This window comes from Acanthochromis polyacanthus, chromosome 16 (genome assembly GCF_021347895.1).
Source record: "Acanthochromis polyacanthus isolate Apoly-LR-REF ecotype Palm Island chromosome 16, KAUST_Apoly_ChrSc, whole genome shotgun sequence".
Classification (NCBI taxonomy): domain Eukaryota; kingdom Metazoa; phylum Chordata; class Actinopteri; family Pomacentridae; genus Acanthochromis; species Acanthochromis polyacanthus.
The window spans coordinates 26,294,772-26,317,280 of NC_067128.1; the positions used below are offsets into that span (position 1 = coordinate 26,294,772).

General features: G+C 37.3%; 1 protein-coding gene across 1 annotated transcript; it reads right to left on the reverse strand.

Moving 5' to 3' along the window:
* Positions 1–1,804: 1,804 nt before the first annotated feature.
* On the reverse strand, positions 1,805–16,050 carry LOC127530398 (uncharacterized). Its single transcript, XM_051937055.1, has 14 exons — positions 15,990–16,050; positions 15,317–15,469; positions 11,708–11,878; positions 10,546–10,698; positions 10,162–10,332; positions 9,368–9,409; positions 9,091–9,243; positions 8,707–8,877; positions 7,921–7,962; positions 7,644–7,796; positions 5,639–5,792; positions 3,414–3,482; positions 2,913–2,969; positions 1,805–1,883 (listed from the first exon to the last, which is right to left on the reverse strand). Exons 1-14 carry the CDS (start codon positions 16,048–16,050, stop codon positions 1,805–1,807), a joined length of 1,629 nt encoding a protein of 542 aa, XP_051793015.1.
* Positions 16,051–22,509: the final 6,459 nt, after the last annotated feature.

The following is a 22,509-nucleotide window of genomic DNA, read 5'->3' on the forward strand; positions in this document are numbered from 1 at the left end:
ACACAATAACTAACAATTACACTTAATATATATAATATTCTGATATATATGTAATATTGCACTTACCACTGAATTAATCCTTGATTCAAGGTCTCTGTATGCAGGACTCAGTTTATCTGTCAAGCTTTCAGTGAATTCCAAGTCTAATCTGATTGACATCGTCACATTAATTACTGTTGATTTAAAAGAAAAATGAAAAGATGAAAAACACAAGCAAAGTTATGGATAAACATTTGTTTTTTTATGTCCAGTTCAGATACAAACAACAGAGCAAATTATAAATACACAAGATCACAACAATGAAAATCATTCAGAACTACATTATTTGAAAATAATTCACGAATACTATTGGAAATATGAGTTGCTGAAGTTTTATTTATTAAAGTCTCCCAAAGTCTGAGAGGTACTGCAATAGTATCCAGTGGATTAAGGGAAGTATGAGCAAACAACATATCTGTATAATCTAATGTAGACAGTATGATGGCTTGTCTGTTTTTAAAGGAGGAAACAAAACTACATTCTGATATAGGAGTCCAGTTTCAACTTTGCTGTTGCATGTTGGAGCATTATGAGTTTTGTAGGACAGTCTTTTTCCAACTATGTATAATGTTTTAGTGTACCATTTAGATCTCAGTTTAAAGACAGATAGGTGTAGGAACATGTAAAGATTTTGCCCTTTGAGGAGATTACAGGACAAGTTGTCAGTAACTGGGAGGTCTGCGTGTCATTAAAAGCAGCCTGTAATCTAAAGAAAACCTGGTTTGCTGGGAGATTGGTAGTTTACAATAAGGTATCTTCAGCTTAGAATTGACATAGCTGAGTTGGAAAATAAATATTATTTCTGCACTGGAAAAAATGCCCCTCTCAAAGCAAGGAAAAAAAAAACTTATTTCGAGGAACTTTTACTCTGAAATAAGTGAAAAAATCTGCCAATAGAACAAGTGTAAAATGTCTTGTTAAGATTTCTTGAAATAAAATCTGATATGTAGAATATTGAGATCTTAAAATTAGCTGGAAAACTTATTTTAAGCTGTATTTTACCAGGATTATCAAGCTTAGGTGTCTTAACCCTCCTGCTGTCTTCATTTACGGCACCAAAAAATATTGTTGCCTTGTCTGAAAAAATAATAAATTCAAGCAAAAAATTCCCCAAATTTATAAAAAATTTGCAAAATCTTCAGGAAGAAAATTTCTTTGAAGTTTCCCTTAAAAGTTTATATATTTTTTTAAAAATCCCCAAATTTGGCGAGAAATAAAAATAAATATATAAAAATTGTGAATATTTTCAACAAATGAATTCAAATCTTCCCATGAAATCCTAAAAATATCTAAAGTGATTCCATATACATCAGTAAAACTTCTAATATTTTCTTTAAGAACATTCGGAAAAAATCAACATTCGGATTTTTTTACGAATGTTCTTAAAGTTTTTTTTTTTTTTTTTTAAATATTCTTTTTATTGCCAATTGTACATTGGATAGAATACATGTCTCTTACAAAGCAATCATAGTTTTATATGTTTTGTAATATACAAAAGTAAAATATAATGCAAAAGAAGAAAAAAGAAACAGAAACAAAAAACAAAAAAAACAAAAAAAACAAAAAAAACAAAACAAAAAAAACAGCAGCAACATCAAACTTAAATAGATTAGATATGACAGAATGGCAGATTTCTACACAGCTTGGGTTCTGTAGCAAAACAACAAGAAAACAGTGTAAGCCTGAGCTGAAGTTTATAGAACAACGATGGTAGCATACACTAAACAGAAGCTGTACAAATTCCTGTCGCCTTAATTCTTAAAACTTACAGGTATCTGGTGTAGGTGTTGGTGATGTTGGAGGTGTTGTAGTGTTCAGATTTGTTGTACTGCCAGGAGTTGAATCTACGAGTTGATGTTGATTACAGAGAACAAAATGACAAATATTACTTGCTACATGGTTTTGCTGTTTTGTACTGCATATTTTCAGGATCAGTGTGTCACATAAGTTTAATATTAACATTAAATTCAATGAGAGACACGGGAGAGACAAGGGAAAGTGTTATTCTGGTACAGTGATCAAATACAATGTAGTAACGCTGTTATTGAGTCAGTAACCAGTTTATCTTTGTGTTTTATTGCTATAATAAAATAGTTTAAATCAATATCATCATAATTATATACATTTGTATAATTTAATAGGTATATCTAAGCACTTACTTGTAACAGTTGTTGCTGGGGGGAAGTAATTGTTGTATTCATGACTGTTGTAGCAACTGTTGTTGAATCTGAAAAGACAAGTTTAGAACGGTATTCATTAAACAAAAGTTTGACAGCTCGATAACACAGTTGATGGTGAATTTGTGGGTTTTGTAAAAATATTAATTCTGCAAAGACCACTTCATGATCATTTGTTATTGCATCAGAGATAATTAAGAAAAACCAAATGGCAAGCAGGAACAAATCACCCAGAGTAATCTTTTTTTTTTTTTAAATATGACTGTATGTCACATAAAACCATGATGTGAAGATTATTTTGAGCCCCTTACTTGTTACAGTTGTTGCAGCTGTTGTAACAACAGGTGTGGAATCTGGTTTAAAAAAATACAATCAAATGAAGTGAAAGATAATGAAGAAACCTCCGTTTTTTACTCATATATTCATAAAATAAATGTTAACAAGCAAAAAAAAATACATGACTGCATATAAAATTAAAGCTAGATAGCTGCTTTGATTATGAAATTATGTTACTTTAATATTTTTATTTTCATTTCTTTTTACAGTTTATTTAAAATAAATCCTGATTCATTTACTCTAAAAACAGTTATTGGTTAAGATGCGAGTGCTGTGCTGCTCACATGCCCTGTAGCAACAGTGTGCAAAGACCATTGTGACAGATGTTTTACATTTGAACAATCATCCTAAAGAACTTACTTGTTACGTCTGTTGTTGGTGTTGTACTTGGTGTCGTATTCACATAAGGCGTAGGAACTGTCGTTGAATCAAGAGAGAAAAAACAATTGCAGGTTATAAAAATACTGGAAAAGCTGGCAAATTAAATGCTAGGGAAAATCAATGAAGCCCTCTCAGGAATATTTTTTTTTCTGGATTGCTTGTACTCTCTTGCATTAAGTTTTGTGTTTCCTCAGAGTAACATTTGCAGTTGCTCTGATCCATAGATACTGACGTCATGCAGCCAGGGGTTTTTCTGGCCTTTAGTAGGTAAGTAAGTGACAGTTAGCATGATCAGTCCAATCCACCACAAGGTACAAATGTGATAAATGCAGAATAAATCATTGCTCTTGGTCTAGTTTAAGTGCTGCAATGCTCAGATATACAGCATTCAACAGCCTATGTATAATCATGTGTTATTACGGTGGCAAAAGAGCACCAAAGCCCACATCAAGTACAGTAAGAATGCTTTTAGGTGCTTACTTGTTGTATTTGTGGTCGGTGCTGTGGTAATTGTCGTGTTGCCAGTTGTTGTGTAAACTGTTGTTGAATCTGAAACGATCATTTTATAAGTGAACGTTAATTACTGCTACACATTTTAACAATGTGAAATGCAGCCATTCCATTACTACAAACGACATAAGTCTGCCTGATTATAACTCAGAAAAGCACTGTAACTATAGCCTAGCCATGCTAGACCCATGTTTCTGATGGGACAAGGGTCTAGGGAAGCTCGACAGGGAGGGAGGCGGGCTAAAAGGTTGTCTATCAAATCCCTCTGCAGCAATTGGGTAGGTATACAACCAATCAACGCAACGAATAGGCTGACGTAGTTCCTCGAGCACCAGCGGATTGTGGCTAAGTCCCATTAGCTTCCCAACCAGCGGAGCCAACTGGTATATTAAGGATTTGCCATACCCCGTCGGCCAAATACGTCTTTCTTCTCAATGAAACACTTCAGTGCCGTCCTTTGTTTATCTTTCAAGTTGAATTTTAGCTTCAAATCTTTAAGGGCTGTGGCCAAAGCCGAGTCGAAAGATAAGTGTTTATTGTGTGCTGGTTGTTTCTGTCAGAATCGTTGCGCCTCTGTCGTCGCTTAGTTATGCCTGCCTTCTGACTCTACACTTCATGGTGATTGGTCCGGCCAGTTTTAAGAGAATCCAGCCTCGAGCCTTATGGAGGGTAACTAGACCCACCCTGGCATAGAATTAAATTTGTTGCCGTGGGTTGTCTAGCGCGGCTAGGCTACTGTAACTATAATTTTAAGCATCATTTTGTGATACTTTCAGCTTTTGAAGTGTCTTTTCAACTTATTCTGCAAAACAGTGCTGTATCCAAGATGAACATTTATTTTTCATACTTACTGGTAACTATTGTTGTAGGTGGGGGTGTTGTGGTGTTGTTCACTGTTGTCCTATTTGGGGTTGGGCCTGAAAAGAAAATGTAAAATCATGCATTATGACTGATGACACATTAATGAAAAAATACTCACCGTGAGGTTTTAAATATTTTACCATAAATAACATGGAACAAGAAATCCTATCACAACAGATAATTTTCAAAAATTGTTTGGTACAGTTGTCAATGGAGCAAATAACCACGAGAACTTGTAGATTATTTTTCGCAGCAGTGGTCGAGTGTTTAAATACTGCATCAAGTACAGTAAAAGATCATTTAAGTACTTGTTACATTTGTTATCGGTGTTGTGGTAACTGTTGTGTTGCTGTTTGTTGTGGAAACTGTTGTTGAATCTGAAACAATAACTTCATAAGTTAATAAAGTTAATAATTACTGGAACTGAACTAAATCTGCTACAGTATATGACTGTAATATCTGTACTGTGTTACATTTGTGCGTTTTCAGATTTTAAACACTCTTTCATTCTTACTTGTTGGTGGTTGAGTTGTTGTGAGAGGACAAGCTGTGAAGTCTGTAATGATGGAAAGAGAGAAGATGTAGAAACTGAAGCTTCAGAGATAAGAGCCACAATATTAACAGTATGTGTTACAAACTGAAAAAGGCTGAGTGTAACTCGTTACATCTTTATGGGGATTACATTTAAAGGAAAGAGCCGTTTCCCATCAGAGGAATAGAAATCAAAATGTGTTCATGTGTTCTCAACAGCAGATGGCAGCATTTCCAATAGTTTCTGTCTGACTGAGGAAAGCTCAACAGCTTTAGAGCCAGGTGGAACACAGAGGCACAAAGTATGTGTTTGGAAGCACTAAACTGACCCAAAACAAGTCATTGATACCATTTATTTAAGGTTTGTTTTTCCCGGTTGTCTGTGAGGCCATCCTATAAGTGCCTAGACAGAAATGGTGTCACATACCGTCACATAAGGAGATTTTAGGTCTAAAAAGACAATCTTAAACAGTGAAGATCTTCAAATGATCTAAAAAATGCACTAATTGATTGTTAAACAGATGAATGATTCGGTTAGGATTCTTCTTTAAATCACGTTTGTCAAGTTTCTTGTACTTTAGCAACCGACTTGGCACATGCCTTGTGGATTGGTTATTGATTTCTTGATTGTAATTTTCCTTCAATGTGACAATATACTTACAAGGTATCCCTTGATAAAAGAAAGTGTGTCCTCAGTTTAGTTTAAAAACATGTTGTTGAAGGGACTTTACTGTAAGATTCATCTTCCACTGGAGTGAATGTAATAATTACTACAAATGAACTTACTGTGCTGATACACAGACTGGCAGTGTTGTCCACCAGGAAAAAAGGCATTGATACATCCACATGTGTCATCAGTGATGTTGTCACAGGATCCGTACTTTAGACACTGGTCACATGACCAGCGATACTGATCCTCACATGTGCACTGGAAACCATCACTGCTCATAGAGCAAACTGAAAACACACAAAGAAAACATCTGGATCATCTGCAAGGATGTTTTTCTTGGTTGTTGCACCATGTTTTCAGAAAGTAACTTCCAACCTTAAAATGAAAACTGAGTATATTCAGTCACAACAATAAACTACTGTTTCAGATTTACTGGTCAGTCTGTAGAATGAATGTTTACACTGTTACTGTGTTTTATTTGACTCACTCAGAGTTCTCACCTGTAGTAAAGTTGACGTCAGACAGTTGTATTTGCTCGTTGAGGATGATGGGGTAACTGGTGGAGTTCAGAACGTTCCTCAGTCCATCGATCAGTGTGACATCTGTGGTGTTCAGCTCAACAGTAATCAGGTATTCAAAGACAACTGCAGGAGCTGTCGAGAGAAATTGGAGAAGAAATGCAGAAATTGAACTAAAGCTGCTACATTATATGGCTGTCACGTTTGTTGTTTTTCAGATTTTAAACACTCTTTCATTCTTACTTGTTGGTGGTTGAGTTGTTGTGAGAGGACAAGCTGTGAAGTCTGTAATGATGGAAAAGGAGAAGATTTAGAAACTGAAGCTTCAGAGATAAGAGCCACAATATTAACAGTATGTGTTACACACTGAAAAAGGCTGAGTGTAACTTGCTACATTTTTATGGAGATTACATTTTTTAGAGCCATTTTCCATCAGAGGAATAGAAATTGAAATGTGTTCTCAACAGCAGATGGCAGCATTTCCAATAGTTTCTGACTGACTGAGGAAAGCGAGAGCCAGGTGGAACACAGAGGCACTAAGTGCTGTTGTTTTTCATGTAAATTCCTAATCCTGTGCTTTTATCTAACATACATTTTATTTATTTTCTTGTGTGAGTTGGTGTTGTCTGTTTCAATTGTTGCAATTTTATTGTTTCTCAGGCAGCTGTCTTGACCAGGCTTCCTTTCAAAAAGAGGTCATTGTGTCTCAACGGGACCAACCTGGTTCAATAAAGGCTAAATACATTTTTTTTAAAATTATATGTGTGTTTGGAAGCACTAAACTGACCCAAAACAAGTCATTTATACCATTTATTTAAGGTTTGTTTTTCCTGGTTGTCTGTGAAGTCATCCTATAAGTGCATGGACAGAAATGGTGTCACACACCATCACATAAGGAGATTTTAGATTTAAAAAGACAATCTTAAACAGTGAAGATCTTCAAACAATGTAAAAAGCACATGAAGTAATTGATAAAACAGATGAATGATTCAGTCCAGATTCTCTTTAAAATGGTATTTATCATGTTTCTTGTAGTTTAGTAACCGACTTGGTTCATGCTTTATGGATTTCTTGATTGTAATTTTCCTTCAATGTGACAATGTATGTAAAGATCTCTTTATAAAAGAATGTATGTCATGTCCTCAGTTTAATTTAAAAACATGTTGCTGAATGGACTTTACTGTAAGATTCATCTTGCACTGGAGTGAATGTAATAATTACTACAAATGAACTTACCGTGCTGATACACAGACTGGCAGTGTTGTCCATCAGGAAAAAAGGCATTGATACATCCACATGTGTCATCAGTGATGTTGTCACAGGATCCGTACTTTAGACACTGGTCACATGACCAGCGATACTGATCCTCACATGTGCACTGGAAACCATCACTGCTCATAGAGCAAACTGAAAACACACACAGAAAACATCTGGATCATCTGCAAGGATGTTTTTCTTGGTTGTTGCACCATGTTTTCAGAAAGTAACTTCCAAACTTAAAATGAAAACTGAGTATATTCAGTCACAACAATAAACTGCTGTTTCAAGTTTCCTGGTCAGTCTGTAGAATGAATGTTTACACTGTTACTGTGTATTATTTGACTCACTCAGAGTTCTCACCTGTAGTAAAGTTGACGTCAGACAGTTGTATTTGCTCGTTGAGGATGATGGGGTAACTGGTGGAGTTCAGAACGTTCCTCAGTCCATCGATCAGTGTGACATCTGTGGTGTTCAGCTCAACAGTAATCAGGTATTCAAAGACAACTGCAGGAGCTGTTGTGAGGGAAATCAGAAGAAATTCAGAAATTGAACTAAATCTGCTACAGTATATGACTGTAATATCTGTACTGTGTTACATTTGTGCGTTTTCAGATTTTAAACACTCTTTCATTCTTACTTGTTGGTGGTTGAGTTGTTGTGAGAGGACAAGCTGTGAAGTCTGTAATGATGGAAAGAGAGAAGATGTAGAAACTGAAGCTTCAGAGATAAGAGCCACAATATTAACAGTATGTGTTACAAACTGAAAAAGGCTGAGTGTAACTCGTTACATCTTTATGGGGATTACATTTAAAGGAAAGAGCCGTTTCCCATCAGAGGAATAGAAATCAAAATGTGTTCTCAACAGCAGATGGCAGCATTTCCAATAGTTTCTGTCTGACTGAGGAAAGCTCAACAGCTTTAGAGCCAGGTGGAACACAGAGGCACAAAGTATGTGTTTGGAAGCACTAAACTGACCCAAAACAAGTCATTGATACCATTTATTTAAGGCTTGTTTTTCCTGGTTGTCTGTGAGGCCATCCTATAAGTGCCTAGACAGAAACAGTGTCACACACCGTCACATAAGGAGATTTTAGGTCTAAAAAGACAAACTTAAACAGTAAAGATCTTCAAACAATGTAAAAAGCACATGACGTCATTGTTAAACAGATGAATGATTCAGTCCAGATTCTCTTTAAAATGGTATTTGTCATGTTTCTTGTGGTTTAGTAACCGAATTGGTTCATACTTTATGGACTCCTTGATTGTAATTTTCCTTCAATGTGACAATATATGTAAAGATCTGTTTATAAAAGAATGTGCGTCATGTTCTCAGTTTAATTTAAAAACATGTTGCTGAATGGATTTTACTGTAAGATTCATCTTGCACTGGAGTGAATGTAATAATTACTACAAATGAACTTACTGTGCTGATACACAGACTGGCAGTGTTGTCCACCAGGAAAAAAGGCATTGATGCATCCACATGTGTCATCAGTGATGTTGTCACAGGATCCGTACTTTAGACACTGGTCACATGACCAGCGATACTGATCCTCACATGTGCACTGGAAACCATCACTGCTCATAGAGCAAACTGAAAACACACAAAGAAAACATCTGGATCATCTGCAAGGATGTTTTTCTTGGTTGTTGCACCATGTTTTCAGAAAGTAACTTCCAAACTTAAAATGAAAACTGAGTATATTCAGTCACAACAATAAACTACTGTTTCAGATTTACTGGTCAGTCTGTAGAATGAATGTTTACACTGTTACTGTGTTTTATTTGACTCACTCAGAGTTCTCACCTGTAGTAAAGTTGACGTCAGACAGTTGTATTTGCTCGTTGAGGATGATGGGGTAACTGGTGGAGTTCAGAACGTTCCTCAGTCCATCGATCAGTGTGACATCTGTGGTGTTCAGCTCAACAGTAATCAGGTATTCAAAGACAACTGCAGGAGCTGTTGTGAGGGAAATCAGAAGAAATGCAGAAATTGAACTAAATTTGCTACAGTATATGACTGTAATATCTGTACTGTGTTACATTTGTGCGTTTTCAGATTTTAAACACTCTTTCATTCTTACTTGTTGGTGGTTGAGTTGTTGTGAGAGGACAAGCTGTGAAGTCTGTAATGATGGAGAGAGAGAAGATGTAGAAACTGAAGCTTCAGAGATAAGAGCCACAATATTAACAGTATGTGTTACACACTGAAAAAGGCTGAGTGTAACTCGTTACGCCTTTATGGGGATTACATTTAAAGGAAAGATCCGTTTCCCATCAGAGGAATAGAAATCAAAATGTGTTCATGTGTTCTCAACAGCAGATGGCAGCATTTCCAATAGTTTCTGTCTGACTGAGGAAAGCTCAACAGCTTTAGAGCCAGGTGGAACACAGAGGCACAAAGTATGTGTTTGGAAGCACTAAACTGACCCAAAACAAGTCATTGATACCATTTATTTCAGGCTTGTTTTTCCTGGTTGTCTGTGAGGCCATCCTATAAGTGCCTGGACAGAAACAGTGTCACACACCGTCACATAAGGAGATTTTAGGTCTAAAAAGACAAACTTAAACAGTAAAGATCTTCAAACAATGTAAAAAGCACATGACGTCATTGTTAAACAGATGCATGATTCAGTCCAGATTCTCTTTAAAATGGTATTTGTCATGTTTCTTGTAGTTTAGTAACCGAATTGGTTCATACTTTATGGACTCCTTGATTGTAATTTTCCTTCAGTGTGACAATATATGTAAAGATCTGTTTATAAAAGAATGTGCGTCATGTTCTCAGTTTAATTTAAAAACATGTTGCTGAATGGATTTTACTGTAAGATTCATCTTGCACTGGAGTGAATGTAATAATTACTACAAATGAACTTACTGTGCTGATACACAGACTGGCAGTGTTGTCCACCAGGAAAAAAGGCATTGATGCATCCACATGTGTCATCAGTGATGTTGTCACAGGATCCGTACTTTAGACACTGGTCACATGACCAGCGATACTGATCCTCACATGTGCACTGGAAACCATCACTGCTCATAGAGCAAACTGAAAACACACACAGAAAACATCTGGATCATCTGCAAGGATGTTTTTCTTGGTTGTTGCACCATGTTTTCAGAAAGTAACTTCCAAACTTAAAATGAAAACTGAGTATATTCAGTCACAACAATAAACTACTGTTTCAGATTTACTGGTCAGTCTGTAGAATGAATGTTTACACTGTTACTGTGTTTTATTTGACTCACTCAGAGTTCTCACCTGTAGTAAAGTTGACGTCAGACAGTTGTATTTGCTCGTTGAGGATGATGGGGTAATTGGTGGAGTTCAGAACGTTCCTCAGTCCATCGATCAGTGTGACATCTGTGGTGTTCAGCTCAACAGTAATCAGGTATTCAAAGACAACTGCAGGAGCTGCAGGAAGATGTTTTAAGAAACTTGGCATAAGAAACATACTGGTGTTTCAGAAGCAGGTTTTGTTATAGATTAGGAGCTGCCATGTCAGACTTATGTTTAACTATTGTTGTAGTTGTCGGTGTTGCAGTGTTGTTCTTGTCATATTTGAGGTTGTGTCTGAAAATAAAATGTATAATCATACATTTTGAGTTTAGGTAATCATAAAGCAACACTCATTCTCAAGTATTAAAAGCTTTGTAGTATTTTCTTTACTGGCTTCGTTGCAGCCAATTTTTCTTTTTTTCTTAAGGTGTTTTTTTTTGTTTGCTTGTTTTTGTATAGTGTATGGCTTTGGCTTAAATATTCTCTTTCAGCCTTACTTGTTGTTGATGGTAGATTCGTTGTTGTGAGAGGACAAGCTGTAAAGTCTGTAATGATGGAGAGAGAGAGAATAGCAGTGACTGAATAAACAGATGTAGACACTGACACATCTAAGATAGTAGTCAGAACACTTACAGCATGCCTTACACGCTGAATCAGCCTTAGCATAACTTTCTGTATTTTTCTGGGAATGAGATTTGAAAAAAAGAAGGGCCTCCTCGTTCAAAGGAAAGAAGATTAAAATGTATTTCAGCAGCTGGCACCATACCCCAAAGATTGTTTCACACCCAAACAAGCTCGACAGGTCCAAAGCCAGAAGGGACAGAGCAAGTGTCATAGTTACAAAGCAGATGAAACCAAGTCAGCACGAAAAAGTTGTTAATGCTTGTCAGCAAGGCCAAATCATGAAACAAGAACCAGACCAGAAACAGTGCCAAACAGAGTCACATTCCAACATTCCAAGGCCAAAAAGATCCCAAAAGTTAATAAATCATTTAACAGCACAATCCCCAATTCTGATACCACTTATAGATTCAAAATTGGGGCCATGTTTCTATTATTTTCATATCTCACTTGATTTTTTCAATGTGCTGCTTAAAGCTTAGTAAGATTCATCTCAAATATTAATTACTACAAATGAACTTACTGTGCTGATACACAGACTGACAGTATTGTCCATCAGGCGGAACAGTACCAATGCATCCACATGTGCCATCAGTGATATTGTCACAAGATCCGTACTTTAGACACTGGTCACATGACCAGCGAAACTGATCCTCACATCTGCACTGGAAGCCATCGATGGTCAGAGAGCAAACTGGAAACGGAAGTGGAAAATTTGACACTTAGCTGCAATGATTGCAAGCAAATTAAACAAAACAGTAACATATTCAGCTTACAACTGTATCATATACAACTTTAAGAAAGAACTCAGAGTTTCAAAACAAAATCAAAATCAATTTGGTAGCATTTAACGCCTGTGTAAAATTGTACTATGAACATATTTTTAGTGGGTATTTGCTTGCTACGTAAAGCAGTGAGTACTACACAACAAAAGTGAAAAATGTTTTAAAGTACAATTATTATTGTGTAGTGGCAAACGTAATAACAAATACCACCTAACAGCAGTCCTTTTAGCCATGTTTGCTTAACATTACCTCATTAATTTTGTAGCAGGAGGCAGCTGCTAAAAAGCTACAAAATATGTATATAAAAACACTCTACTGAAGCTTACATATGCTACCAGCTAGGACCAAACAGCAAACGGACAAAGTTACTTGAGAGAAGTTGAAAATCGTCTGTCTCAAGCCAGAGATTCAGACAATTTTTAACTTACAAACCCTAAACAGTAGCCTAGCCGCGCTAGACCCATGCTCTGAAGACGCAAGGGTCTAGGCACGCTCGACAGGGAGGGAGGCGGGCTAAAAGGTTGTCTAGCAAATCACTCTGCAGCAATTGGGCAGGTATACAACCAATCAGCGCAACGAATAGGCTCCTAGAGCGCCGGAAATCCGAGGATGCGGTAGTTCGGTGAAGCCTTATTTATACAGTCAATGGGTGAAGCTCAAGTATATTACAGACATGTTAACAGAAAGATTATTCAGAGTCGGTGCTAATGTAGCTCAACGACTGTTGTCGTTTTTGTTGTCGACCCTGGCAGAGAATTAAATTCGTTGCCGTGGGTTGTCTAGCGCGGCTAGGCTAGTTGTTTCCGGTTGTTTCTGTAAGAATCGTCGTGCCTCTGTCATCACTTAGTTACGCCCGCCTTCTGACTCTACACTTCATGGTGATTCGTCAGCCAGTTTTAGGAGCATCCAACCTCGAGCCTTATGGAGGGTAACTAGACCCACCATGGCAGAGAATTAAATTCGTTGCTGTGGGTTGTCTAGCGCTGCTAGGCTACCTAAACAGTTGACTATGTAACAAACTTGACAACTGATCTATTAAAGTCATAAATCTAGCTTGCATGCTGAAGACCCAGATGCTTCTCTCAGGAATTGTTGGAGACCAAAACAAAGCTAAAAGGAGAAAAAACAAAAGTTTCCAATTCATTGTTGGCTTGGTTTTGTTTTTAACCTCTGATATATTGTGAATGTATCTCCAAGACCAAAATTCAATCAATAAAGCTTTAAGCTGCCATTTCTATGACTGCCCCAAAGCACATGGCAATATAGGCAAACACTGAGATACTCAGGCTTTGCTAATAACATTATTAATAGATTTTCTTGCTTCAGAGAGCCAACATGCACCTTACAGAATTTCCCCTTGAGAATTAAAAAAGTCCTTCTTGTCTATTCACATTGCCACTACTTTAAAGGCAAAGCAGCTACATGGAATCCCACCACCATTAACCTATTATTTTTAGATTTATCAATTACAAAAAATTGATTTATCAATTATAAAGAAATGAGACTAAATTGAATGCATTTAGTTTTATCAGCACAGAATGCTGATGTGATCAGCACATCCTCACATGTCATTGTCACATCTGCACTGGAAGTTGGTACCATTTGGATATCATTAAAGAGCTTAGAACAGAAAACAACAAACAGAGCCAGCAGAAGTAGTCATGTGGCACATCTGCAGCTTATTAATTGGACACATGACTGAGAACTTTGAATACAAATAGTAACACAACAACTATATTAATCATTGATACTTTGAACAGCCTCTGGGCAGATGCTTTAGTTTGACTTTGTTTGAATTTGATTTTGCTCTGTTCCTTGTTGAACTTTAACTAGCGGGTGTATGCAAACACTTTGCAGGTGCCTAACTGTGTGAATCCCAAGAGGAAATGGTTGATATTCAGAGAAGCTCACGAGTATTTTGAGTTGTTAGCTTCCTACTTCATCTCAATTCACCAAATCCTGAAGCAAACCTCTCTGAACTAAAGGTAAAAGGCAGAGTTGTCGTTTTATGAAAAAAAAATCTCCTTCTTTGGTGTGGATTTAGAAGTTTGCAGACATTTTAGATGCACAAAAAAGCATTTATGTAAAAGAAAAGGGGGTAAAATATGGGCTTCCATCTCATACAGCTGAAGAACTGCCAGGTTGGAAACCACCCGACGAAACTAACTAAATGTAAGATCAAATCATTTAAAATAACTCCACCTCTACCTGCTACTACAGTGAAACATAATGTTGCATCAGTAACGTGTAATATAAGAGCAATACATTAAAGAGACCTCGTGCTGTGCTGGTACTTTTGCTAAACAAAAGATCTGACTATCTTTTCACCATGCAGAAACGGCTTCTCTGGTTCTTGCTGTTGGAAGCAGTTTGTCTCCTTTTCTCATTTTGTTAATTGACACATCTCAGAAAACAGAACCACAGTATCAGATCACAGCCCTCTTCTCAGAAAAAAACTAGAAAACAACCATATGATGACCTAAGGGGGCAGAGCGGGTTTTATTGAGAGAACAGGTCAAAACTCTGCAGATTATTAATAGATTTCTTATTTGTTTTGTGTTCTAAGGAAATAGAAGTGTTGACCTCCAGTAGCACTGCAGAGCTGTTTTTCTGTGAATTTGTGGGTTCACTTTTAATTGATATTATGTACAGTCATGAGGACGTACATACATGAGTCAGTCATCCAATACATGGACCTATAAGTTTTTTCATATTATTCCACTGAACGACATGCGACTGAAAGTGGGAATTCAGACTGCAAGCTGGTAAACATGCATGCAAACAATGCTGCATGTGACAGGATATCTTTTGTTGTATAATCATGAAGAAAGAAATGGACTTGACACATTAATTAGGGCTCCACACCTTGTAGTTGAGTAACTGAATGTTGTTTACGAGAACACTTAAAAGAAGTGTCCCTTTTCAGTTCCTCCAAGGACAAGCTTGTGTACCTAATTCTTCTAGTTGAAAACTGATCTGCAGTTATTCATCACAAATGGATCAAAGCAGGGAAACTCCCAGTAATATTCAGTTTAATGTGTAAAGAAGGCGTATCGAGCTCTGTTCGTGACTTTAATCACAGTAACACTTCCTCCAGTGATCTGGAGTTCGTAATGTGGGCGAGGAACTGCCAAGTCAACATTTGATATTGCACTGATCTCCACAGACATTCTTGTAAGTGACAGTAATACCATCTACCATAAGACATTGCTTTTTATTCAAAAATACCTAATATCACACTTGAATACACCCAGTAATTGATTTTATGGAATGTATCACCAAAGGAAAAAAAATGACATGACGAACTTCACTATTGTTGGTAGGGCCAGAAGAAGCTCATTTCTTACCTGTAGTGATGTTAATGTGTGTGACATTCACAGTGGGACCCAAAGCCAAAAAATAGCTGCCATTGATCAGCTGGCTCCTGAGGTGGTTCAGTGTTTCGATATCTGTTACATTCAGCTCCACTTCAACTTCATACTCAACCTGAGCAAGCAGCTCTGCAAGAAAATGACAACGTTATTTAGCTTTTTTCTTTCCTTTACAGCATTGCAGACAAATGCACGTATAATTTCAACATTGTGATGAAGGTGAAACATTCTTGGAATCTATAATTGCCTTAAATGTCTACTTTGAATTTCATATGAAGGCTTTTATTATAACTGCATGGCCTTGATATGTGTCATATGCCCCAATCATTTTTACAGAGGTACACAAAGTTCACTGACTTGTGAACTCTGTCAGAAATCCAGATTCAAATATAGTAATGTAAGGAGCTACCTTCATATTAAATTATATGGTTTTCATACTTTTTAAAAAATCATTTTGTCTAGAAAGCAGAAACAAACCATATACATAAAACTAACATACTATCTCCATATGTGCATGGCAATATATGTTACTTGTTAGTGTAGCACTGTAATAGTTCATTGTTGGCCATCAAGATTCCAACATGAACAAGACACCTGCCAGTCACAAGCAGTCACAGTCAGTCACTTCCATATTACTGGACCTTCTCACTGTCAGTCACAACACCTGAACCAATCACCAGCAGTCTCTCTCTCACCTGGAATCCACCCATGCCTTTGTTTGAAGCACATCAGCTTCATTCAGTCACACACAGCAGTAATTTGAACAACAGGATCACCCCACACCACTCATCTCTGGAAACCATTCACTTTTCAAAAGCCTTGATTATTTTTTAATACATTACCGGTAATCTAATTTCTGAGTCTTGTGTTCATTAATTTTCAGACAGTTCCCAGAGCCAAACCTTTTCCATAGCCTAGCCCTTAGCCCACCGATCCATTACAAGTGCTACATTAGGAAAAATGAACCCTTTATCATTTCATTGTTGAACCACATGATGAATACCCACAACTTCAGTACTCATGTTCCTTTAATCTCTGTTTGTAAACTTCATCAAATCCTGAGAAACACTTGAGAACCTAAATACTCCACTATGTACACCAGCTAGTCGCTACCACTAACTATAATTTGCATGCAAATGTCAATATTAAAACAGGTGAGAGCAATGGGACTACAGTAAAATAGTAACATTGTGTTTAAGGACACCAAAACATGAACTAAAATATACTAAAAATCTCTGCTGAGTAAAGAGAAAGCAGAATGTTAAATGATATTTATCAATGGCAGTCCATAACAGAGGACTGCAATGGCATCCTGCAGGACCCAACGTGAGCCTGATGGGAACAGACAGTTTTAACTTTGCTCTGGGTTTATCAGGTAGTCAAAAATTGAAATACAGGTGCCAGAATTTACTTCAATCACAAGGATGGAGTCAATAAATAGACTTGAAAGAAGATTAAAGCAGCTCTTTCCAATACAAAAGCAAAACAAGGCAAGTCCGATGTGGATAAATTTATCAACCATCAAAGCCGGAAATCAATTTGACTTTGTTGCATGCAAAGTGTTGATATAGAACCAGCCAAAATCTGCCATGTCTGGGTTGAGATGGCCTTTGTAAATGGTTGTATTTATATAGCGCTTTTATCTAAAGCGCTTTACATGATATGTCACATTTACCCATTCACACACTGATGGCAGAAGCTGCCATGCAAGGCGCTAACCACAACCCACCAGGAACAATTAGGGGTTCGGTGTCTTGCTCAGGGACACCTCAACATGAGCACGACAGGCCAAGGATCGAACCGGCAACCTTCCAGTTACAAGACGGCCACGCTACCCACTGATCCATGCCACCCCTTTTTTTTAAATCCTGGTCAAAGTCAACTCTCCTTCAAAGTCAAAGCACTTTTTCTTGCCTATGTTAAACAAGTACTATCAAAGACTGTATGAACATCTCAAATCAAAGGCCTTCTGCATTACACTCTCTGATTTGCTTTAAGCTTTTTAATTATGAATTATGGATATTTAAAATTCTTTCTGTGAAATCTTAGAATTTGAGTCTATGTTTGACTGATAATGTCTCTAAAACTATTACAGATAGAAGCCTGAAATGTTCACCACAGTTTTTATCATCTCATTCATTCAGAATTTACAATATTGGACAAGTTGATTAAATAATATTTGATTGTGGCTCAAGTCAAATCAGAGATGGTCAAGAAGGAATTGTTCCCAAAAATATGATGATTTCAGATGTAATAAATCTGAATGCAGTTGAAATCTTGCTACGTTACTGCAGACATGTATGCACCCCTTATTAATATTACACCATAAAATGACATGTATTCCCTGCAGGGTGGAGAATGACAAAATCAGTGGGACTTCCGATTGGGCAGACGTGAATGTTTGCAGGTGATATTGTTCAGAAATCCAGTAGGAGACTTGACAAACAATGGTAATTATTACCAATTGCAAGAAATATATGTCTTCATTGTGAATGCATTTAATAGAGAAGAAACAGCCTGATTACCTGATATTGGCTGGCAGGACTGGCCATCAGGTGGAATGGCATTGATGCATTTACAAATACCACTGGATATGGAATCACAGGCTCCATATGTAACACAGTTGTTGTAAGACCAAGCAAACTCTTCCACACAATTACACTTGAAGCTGGAGCCGGTTGAGAAACAAACTGTGAGAAGAGAAGATCTGTATTCAAAAACAAGCAATTTGGACAATGTTTGTTATGATTGTTCTCGAAAGGAACTGAGGATTGACACTCACCTGTTGTGACGCTAATCTCAGTGATTTCTGTGTTGTTATTGAGGTGAATGGGAAAACTAGTAGCATTCAAAGCAAACTGAATGTTCTGGTATGTTTCTGCATCAGACACATTCACTATAATATCAACAGTGTAATTCCTGTGGTCTGAGAGTGCTGCAAAGATTTAAATCAGAAAAGAAACATTGTCAGTTTTTACCATAGCTATTTACATAGGGTATACAAGATATAAAATTATAACTTGGGAAATACACTTGTATGCTTTCTGGCTGAGAGTTGAAAAAGAAGATTGATACCACTCTTATGTCTGTCTGTTAAAAGCTGCATCCAGGAGATATTTACTTTGGCTTAGCAACTGGAGACTATCGTTTCCTAAAAACACACCTACAACCACCTCTAACGTTCCACATTCACATGGTATCTCGTATTTGTGTGATTTATATCAAAACTTAACTGAAAACCAGCAACTTTTGGTTTGCATTGGTCTATTTAGCAAGATGCAGTGACTTTCTCTAGACTTTGTTGGTTGCCTATCCAACTCGTAGTAACAACAAAAACCCTTCCCATAACCATAGGTCAACAGTGCCCAACCAGTTGTTCGCGGTCTACTGGTAGACCTTAGACTGATCAAGTCGACCACAAGGGGTGTAGGAAAAAATTTTAAAAAATAAAGATTTCTATGTGTAACTATGAGTTTTGTTGCGCACCCTATCAGACTCTTAAACACGTCCAAAAAAGTATTTAAAAAAAAGAGAAAAAGAAAAAAGTAGGTCACATTAAACTTACGGTAGTGTGTGACATGCATGACATGAAGTTGACAACTGTCAATAGTAGCTAGTAGCTAGCAATCAGAGCGGTTATGCACTTCTAAACGTCAACATGGCTGAAGGGAAATGAGCCAAGACCTACCATTTGTTGTTGTTTATTCTCATTCAAAGCCTGTTTGTTTAATCTGCAATTCAACATTGGCACTGGCAAAGAAAGGGAAATGACAGCCTTATTTTAAAATGGTACATGGGAGCTACAAGAGGGATTTCCCTGCAAAAACGCCTTTATGCGCCACAAAAGTGTGGGATTTGCAGCACGGCAGTCAATCTTCATCAAAAAAAGACCCAGGGTAAGGCCGCAACTATTGCTTCTTATCACGTCAGTCACATCCTCGCTAAACACAAAAAGTCATTAAAAAACGATGATATTGTGAAGGAAGACTTTCTTGAGGCAATGGTTGACTAAAAAAACAGAGATATTGAGGGCCAAGAAAGAAGTGCAGTTCTCCCACAATACCGCTGTAAGACGATGTGAGGGAATGGCTGTGGATGTGGAGGGACAACTGAGGAAAGATATTGACGTGTGAGTGCTTTTCCCTTTAATTTGAGGAGTCGACTGATATGGTGGATGTGGCACAATTGTGTGTTTTCATCAGAAGGGTTTTTGAAGACATGGTAACAAATCACTTTTCGACTTGGAAAGCTCTGCTCTTGAGAATGAGATTCTGACATTGCAAAATGACATTGAAATTGGAGCCAGATCAACATCCACTCAACCTGGAGAGCATATAGTGTTCTGGAAACTACTGGTGGAGAAGTATCCCAATCTCAGAAGATGTGCCTTGAATCTGACAGCTCTTTTTGGATCAACTTATTTGTGTGAGTGTTCTTTCTCACACGTGAAAATCATCAAGTCCATGTACAGATCAACAATGATTGATGACCACCTTGCAGCCTACCTATGCCATGCAACCAGCTCCTATACTCCTGACGACAAGAACCTAGCCTCCTCCTCAAAGTGCCAGGTCTCCCACTAAGCTAGGAAGTGATTTCCTTTTTTTCTCAAACTCAGAGATCTATCTGTTTTGTATCTGGTTTGTTTTTCTGTTCGGTTCATATTTAGGTCAGTTATTGCTATTGTGCATCATGCAGATTGGCATGTGTATGAGAGAGGAGCAGAGGGAGCATGTTTGTGCTACAGCACACTATGCAAACTGGCAGAGTGTGTGTGTGTTTGAGAGAGGGAGGGTTTGTGATGTGATGTCTCGTGGTTGTGTGACAACAAGATAAAGTGTTGTTTGGTTATTTACTGCAGGCTGGAAACGATGTGTGTGGGTTTGCGACGTTGACACTGGACTGGTAGATCTCGGGAGGTTGGATACTTGAAAAGTAGATCTTGGGTCAAAAAAGGTTGGGCACCCCTGTTATAGGCTGTATCTTAAAAAGATCGACATAGCTTTTGGCTTTTCATCATTAAAACCTCTATTCTTTCTTTGATCAGCAGGGTTTGACTCATCTGATTTCATTGTATTGAAGTCTATTAGAAAATTATCCCAACTGTCACTCTATCTGTTATGTCAATAAACATTTTCATCAGGAGTTTATGGTCTCAGTTGGTAGTTTCAGAGTTTTTGAATACAACATAATGTTCATGTTGTAAATTATGGCCCCATTTAGAGCAAACATGAAGTCGGCCATTTTGAATTATGTGTCAATTTTTGGACGACACTTTTCCAATTTTAGCACTTTTTCAAAAGCTATAAAGTCAAACAGGGTAACCTTGACAGAGCTGAAATTTGACAAAGATGCACTCCAGGCATGGGTGATCAAAAGTTATGAAAATGCTCCCCAAAAGTTTGAGGGTGTGAAAATAGTGGCTGGCGGAATTTCAACAATTGGCCATGACACAGGAAATGCTGTATAACTAGCCTGTACATGCTCCAATCTGCCTCAAACTTTACATATGTCAAGAGACTCCAGCCCTCATCACATCCAGATGTCAAAAATACACTCTCAATTACAGCACCACTTGGTGGACGTGCTTGGATTCGCTGACCAGCAAGGATGCAAGGACTCGCTCAATGCTGCTCGCAGCTTTCGTGTAAATTGTATTTCAAATATCTATTTGTTGTTTTGTCATCTCGTGTTTGAGCCTCTGAAACAGCCTCTGACCCGCTCTGAAACAATTTTACAATTTTGTGCAACTAAGAAGAATACAATTAGACAAAAAAAAAAGAATATCTTTGATGAAAATCAACAATGACTTTCATTGATATATGGTAACTTCAGAGTCCAAAACAGTAAAATATCATAAGATAACTTCTTACCTGTAAATTGTCCTCTTTTGTCTCCCTTGGTTTTGGTATTTTTTTCATTAAAACATCCAAACAGCACAAAGTATATTCTATTTTCAAACAATTCAGAACTCTGCTATAAAATGGCAGAAGCAGAGATATATCCATATTATGCATGTATGTATGTAATGATTTTCCTTAACTAGAATTTTCATGCTAAGCTAATCTAATCTCCAGATGAAAGATTAAAATTAAATAGGTGGATTATGAGAGTAGTATAAATCCTCTGATTTAAGTCTCATTGAGTAATTGCATAAGTGTATCTCCCAAAAATGATCAAATTATCAAAATTTAAAATATTATTTTCCTGTTCAGTGGTCTGACTGACCTTCCCTTCTTTGCCGGGTGTGAGGTAGAAAGTGTTCATCATGATTTTCCTTGGACAAAAAATGAAACTTTCAAAATTTACATGATTATTAACTAAAACTTTAGATCATGCACGAGTATCGTGATTACTAAAGACTGTTGGCTTACCGGTAAAACGACTCTCGAATATTCATTGAAGTTCCTTGTTTCCAAAATAAGTGTCACTGCAAGGACAAAGATGACCAAGACATTCTTGGATAGTTCCATTCCTTCCAAGAAAGTTAGAGAAAGATGAGATAATAGTACAAAGCTGCTATTCAGATGCCAATCAACAGAGGTACAAAGGTTCACATATGCTTATTCCTCATTCTTGAAATCTCTTCATGTCTGTGTTGCTTCACAGAGAAAAACACAACTCTGTCAAATTTAACTGTTTCAGTTTTGTTTCTCAGGGGCTGATTGCAGAGGGAAGAATCAACACATTTCAAATGCATCGTTGTTTTGTTTTGTCTTGTCTGACAACATGCTTGGTCAGGTCACTGTTTCCTTCTTTAGAAACTCTTGGGTGATTTTATCAGTGTGTTTTGGATCATTGTAATGCTGGAATATTCTTCTGCCAAACCTCAGCAGACTGGAAGTCATCTTGTCAGCTAGTATTGTGGTTAATCTGCAGGCATTCATTATGCCATCTACTCAGTGTCTTTTGCGATCATGCAGCCTCTGTGCTTCACTGTCAGGACTATGCTTTCACTGTGATAAGTCAAGGTCAGGTTCCCATCAAACGTGCTGGATCCAATCTCAGCTAAATAAATTTAAAAGGACCAAAGCATGCCCTTCGAGTATTGATCAGGCTTCTTTTCATGCATTTTAGCAGAGTTTAATATTGCAGGTTTAGTATTGAAGAGGAAGCAAGGGTTTATTTTTCTTGAATGCCAAATTATGTAGTATATTTCCAGAAACTCC

Excerpts from the sequence above, each read along its gene's own strand:
- LOC127530398 (XM_051937055.1), bottom strand. The coding sequence starts at position 16,050 with ATGGGTGGATTCCAGGTGAGAGAGAGACTGCTGGTGATTGGTTCAGGT. Across the intron at positions 7,797-7,920 it reads AACAACTCAACCACCAACAA|CTCCTGCAGTTGTCTTTGAA; the intron begins GTAAGAATGAAA and ends CCCTCACAACAG. Across the intron at positions 3,483-5,638 it reads CCTGGTGGACAACACTGCCA|ATTCAACAACAGTTTACACA; the intron begins GTCTGTGTATCA and ends TGATCGTTTCAG.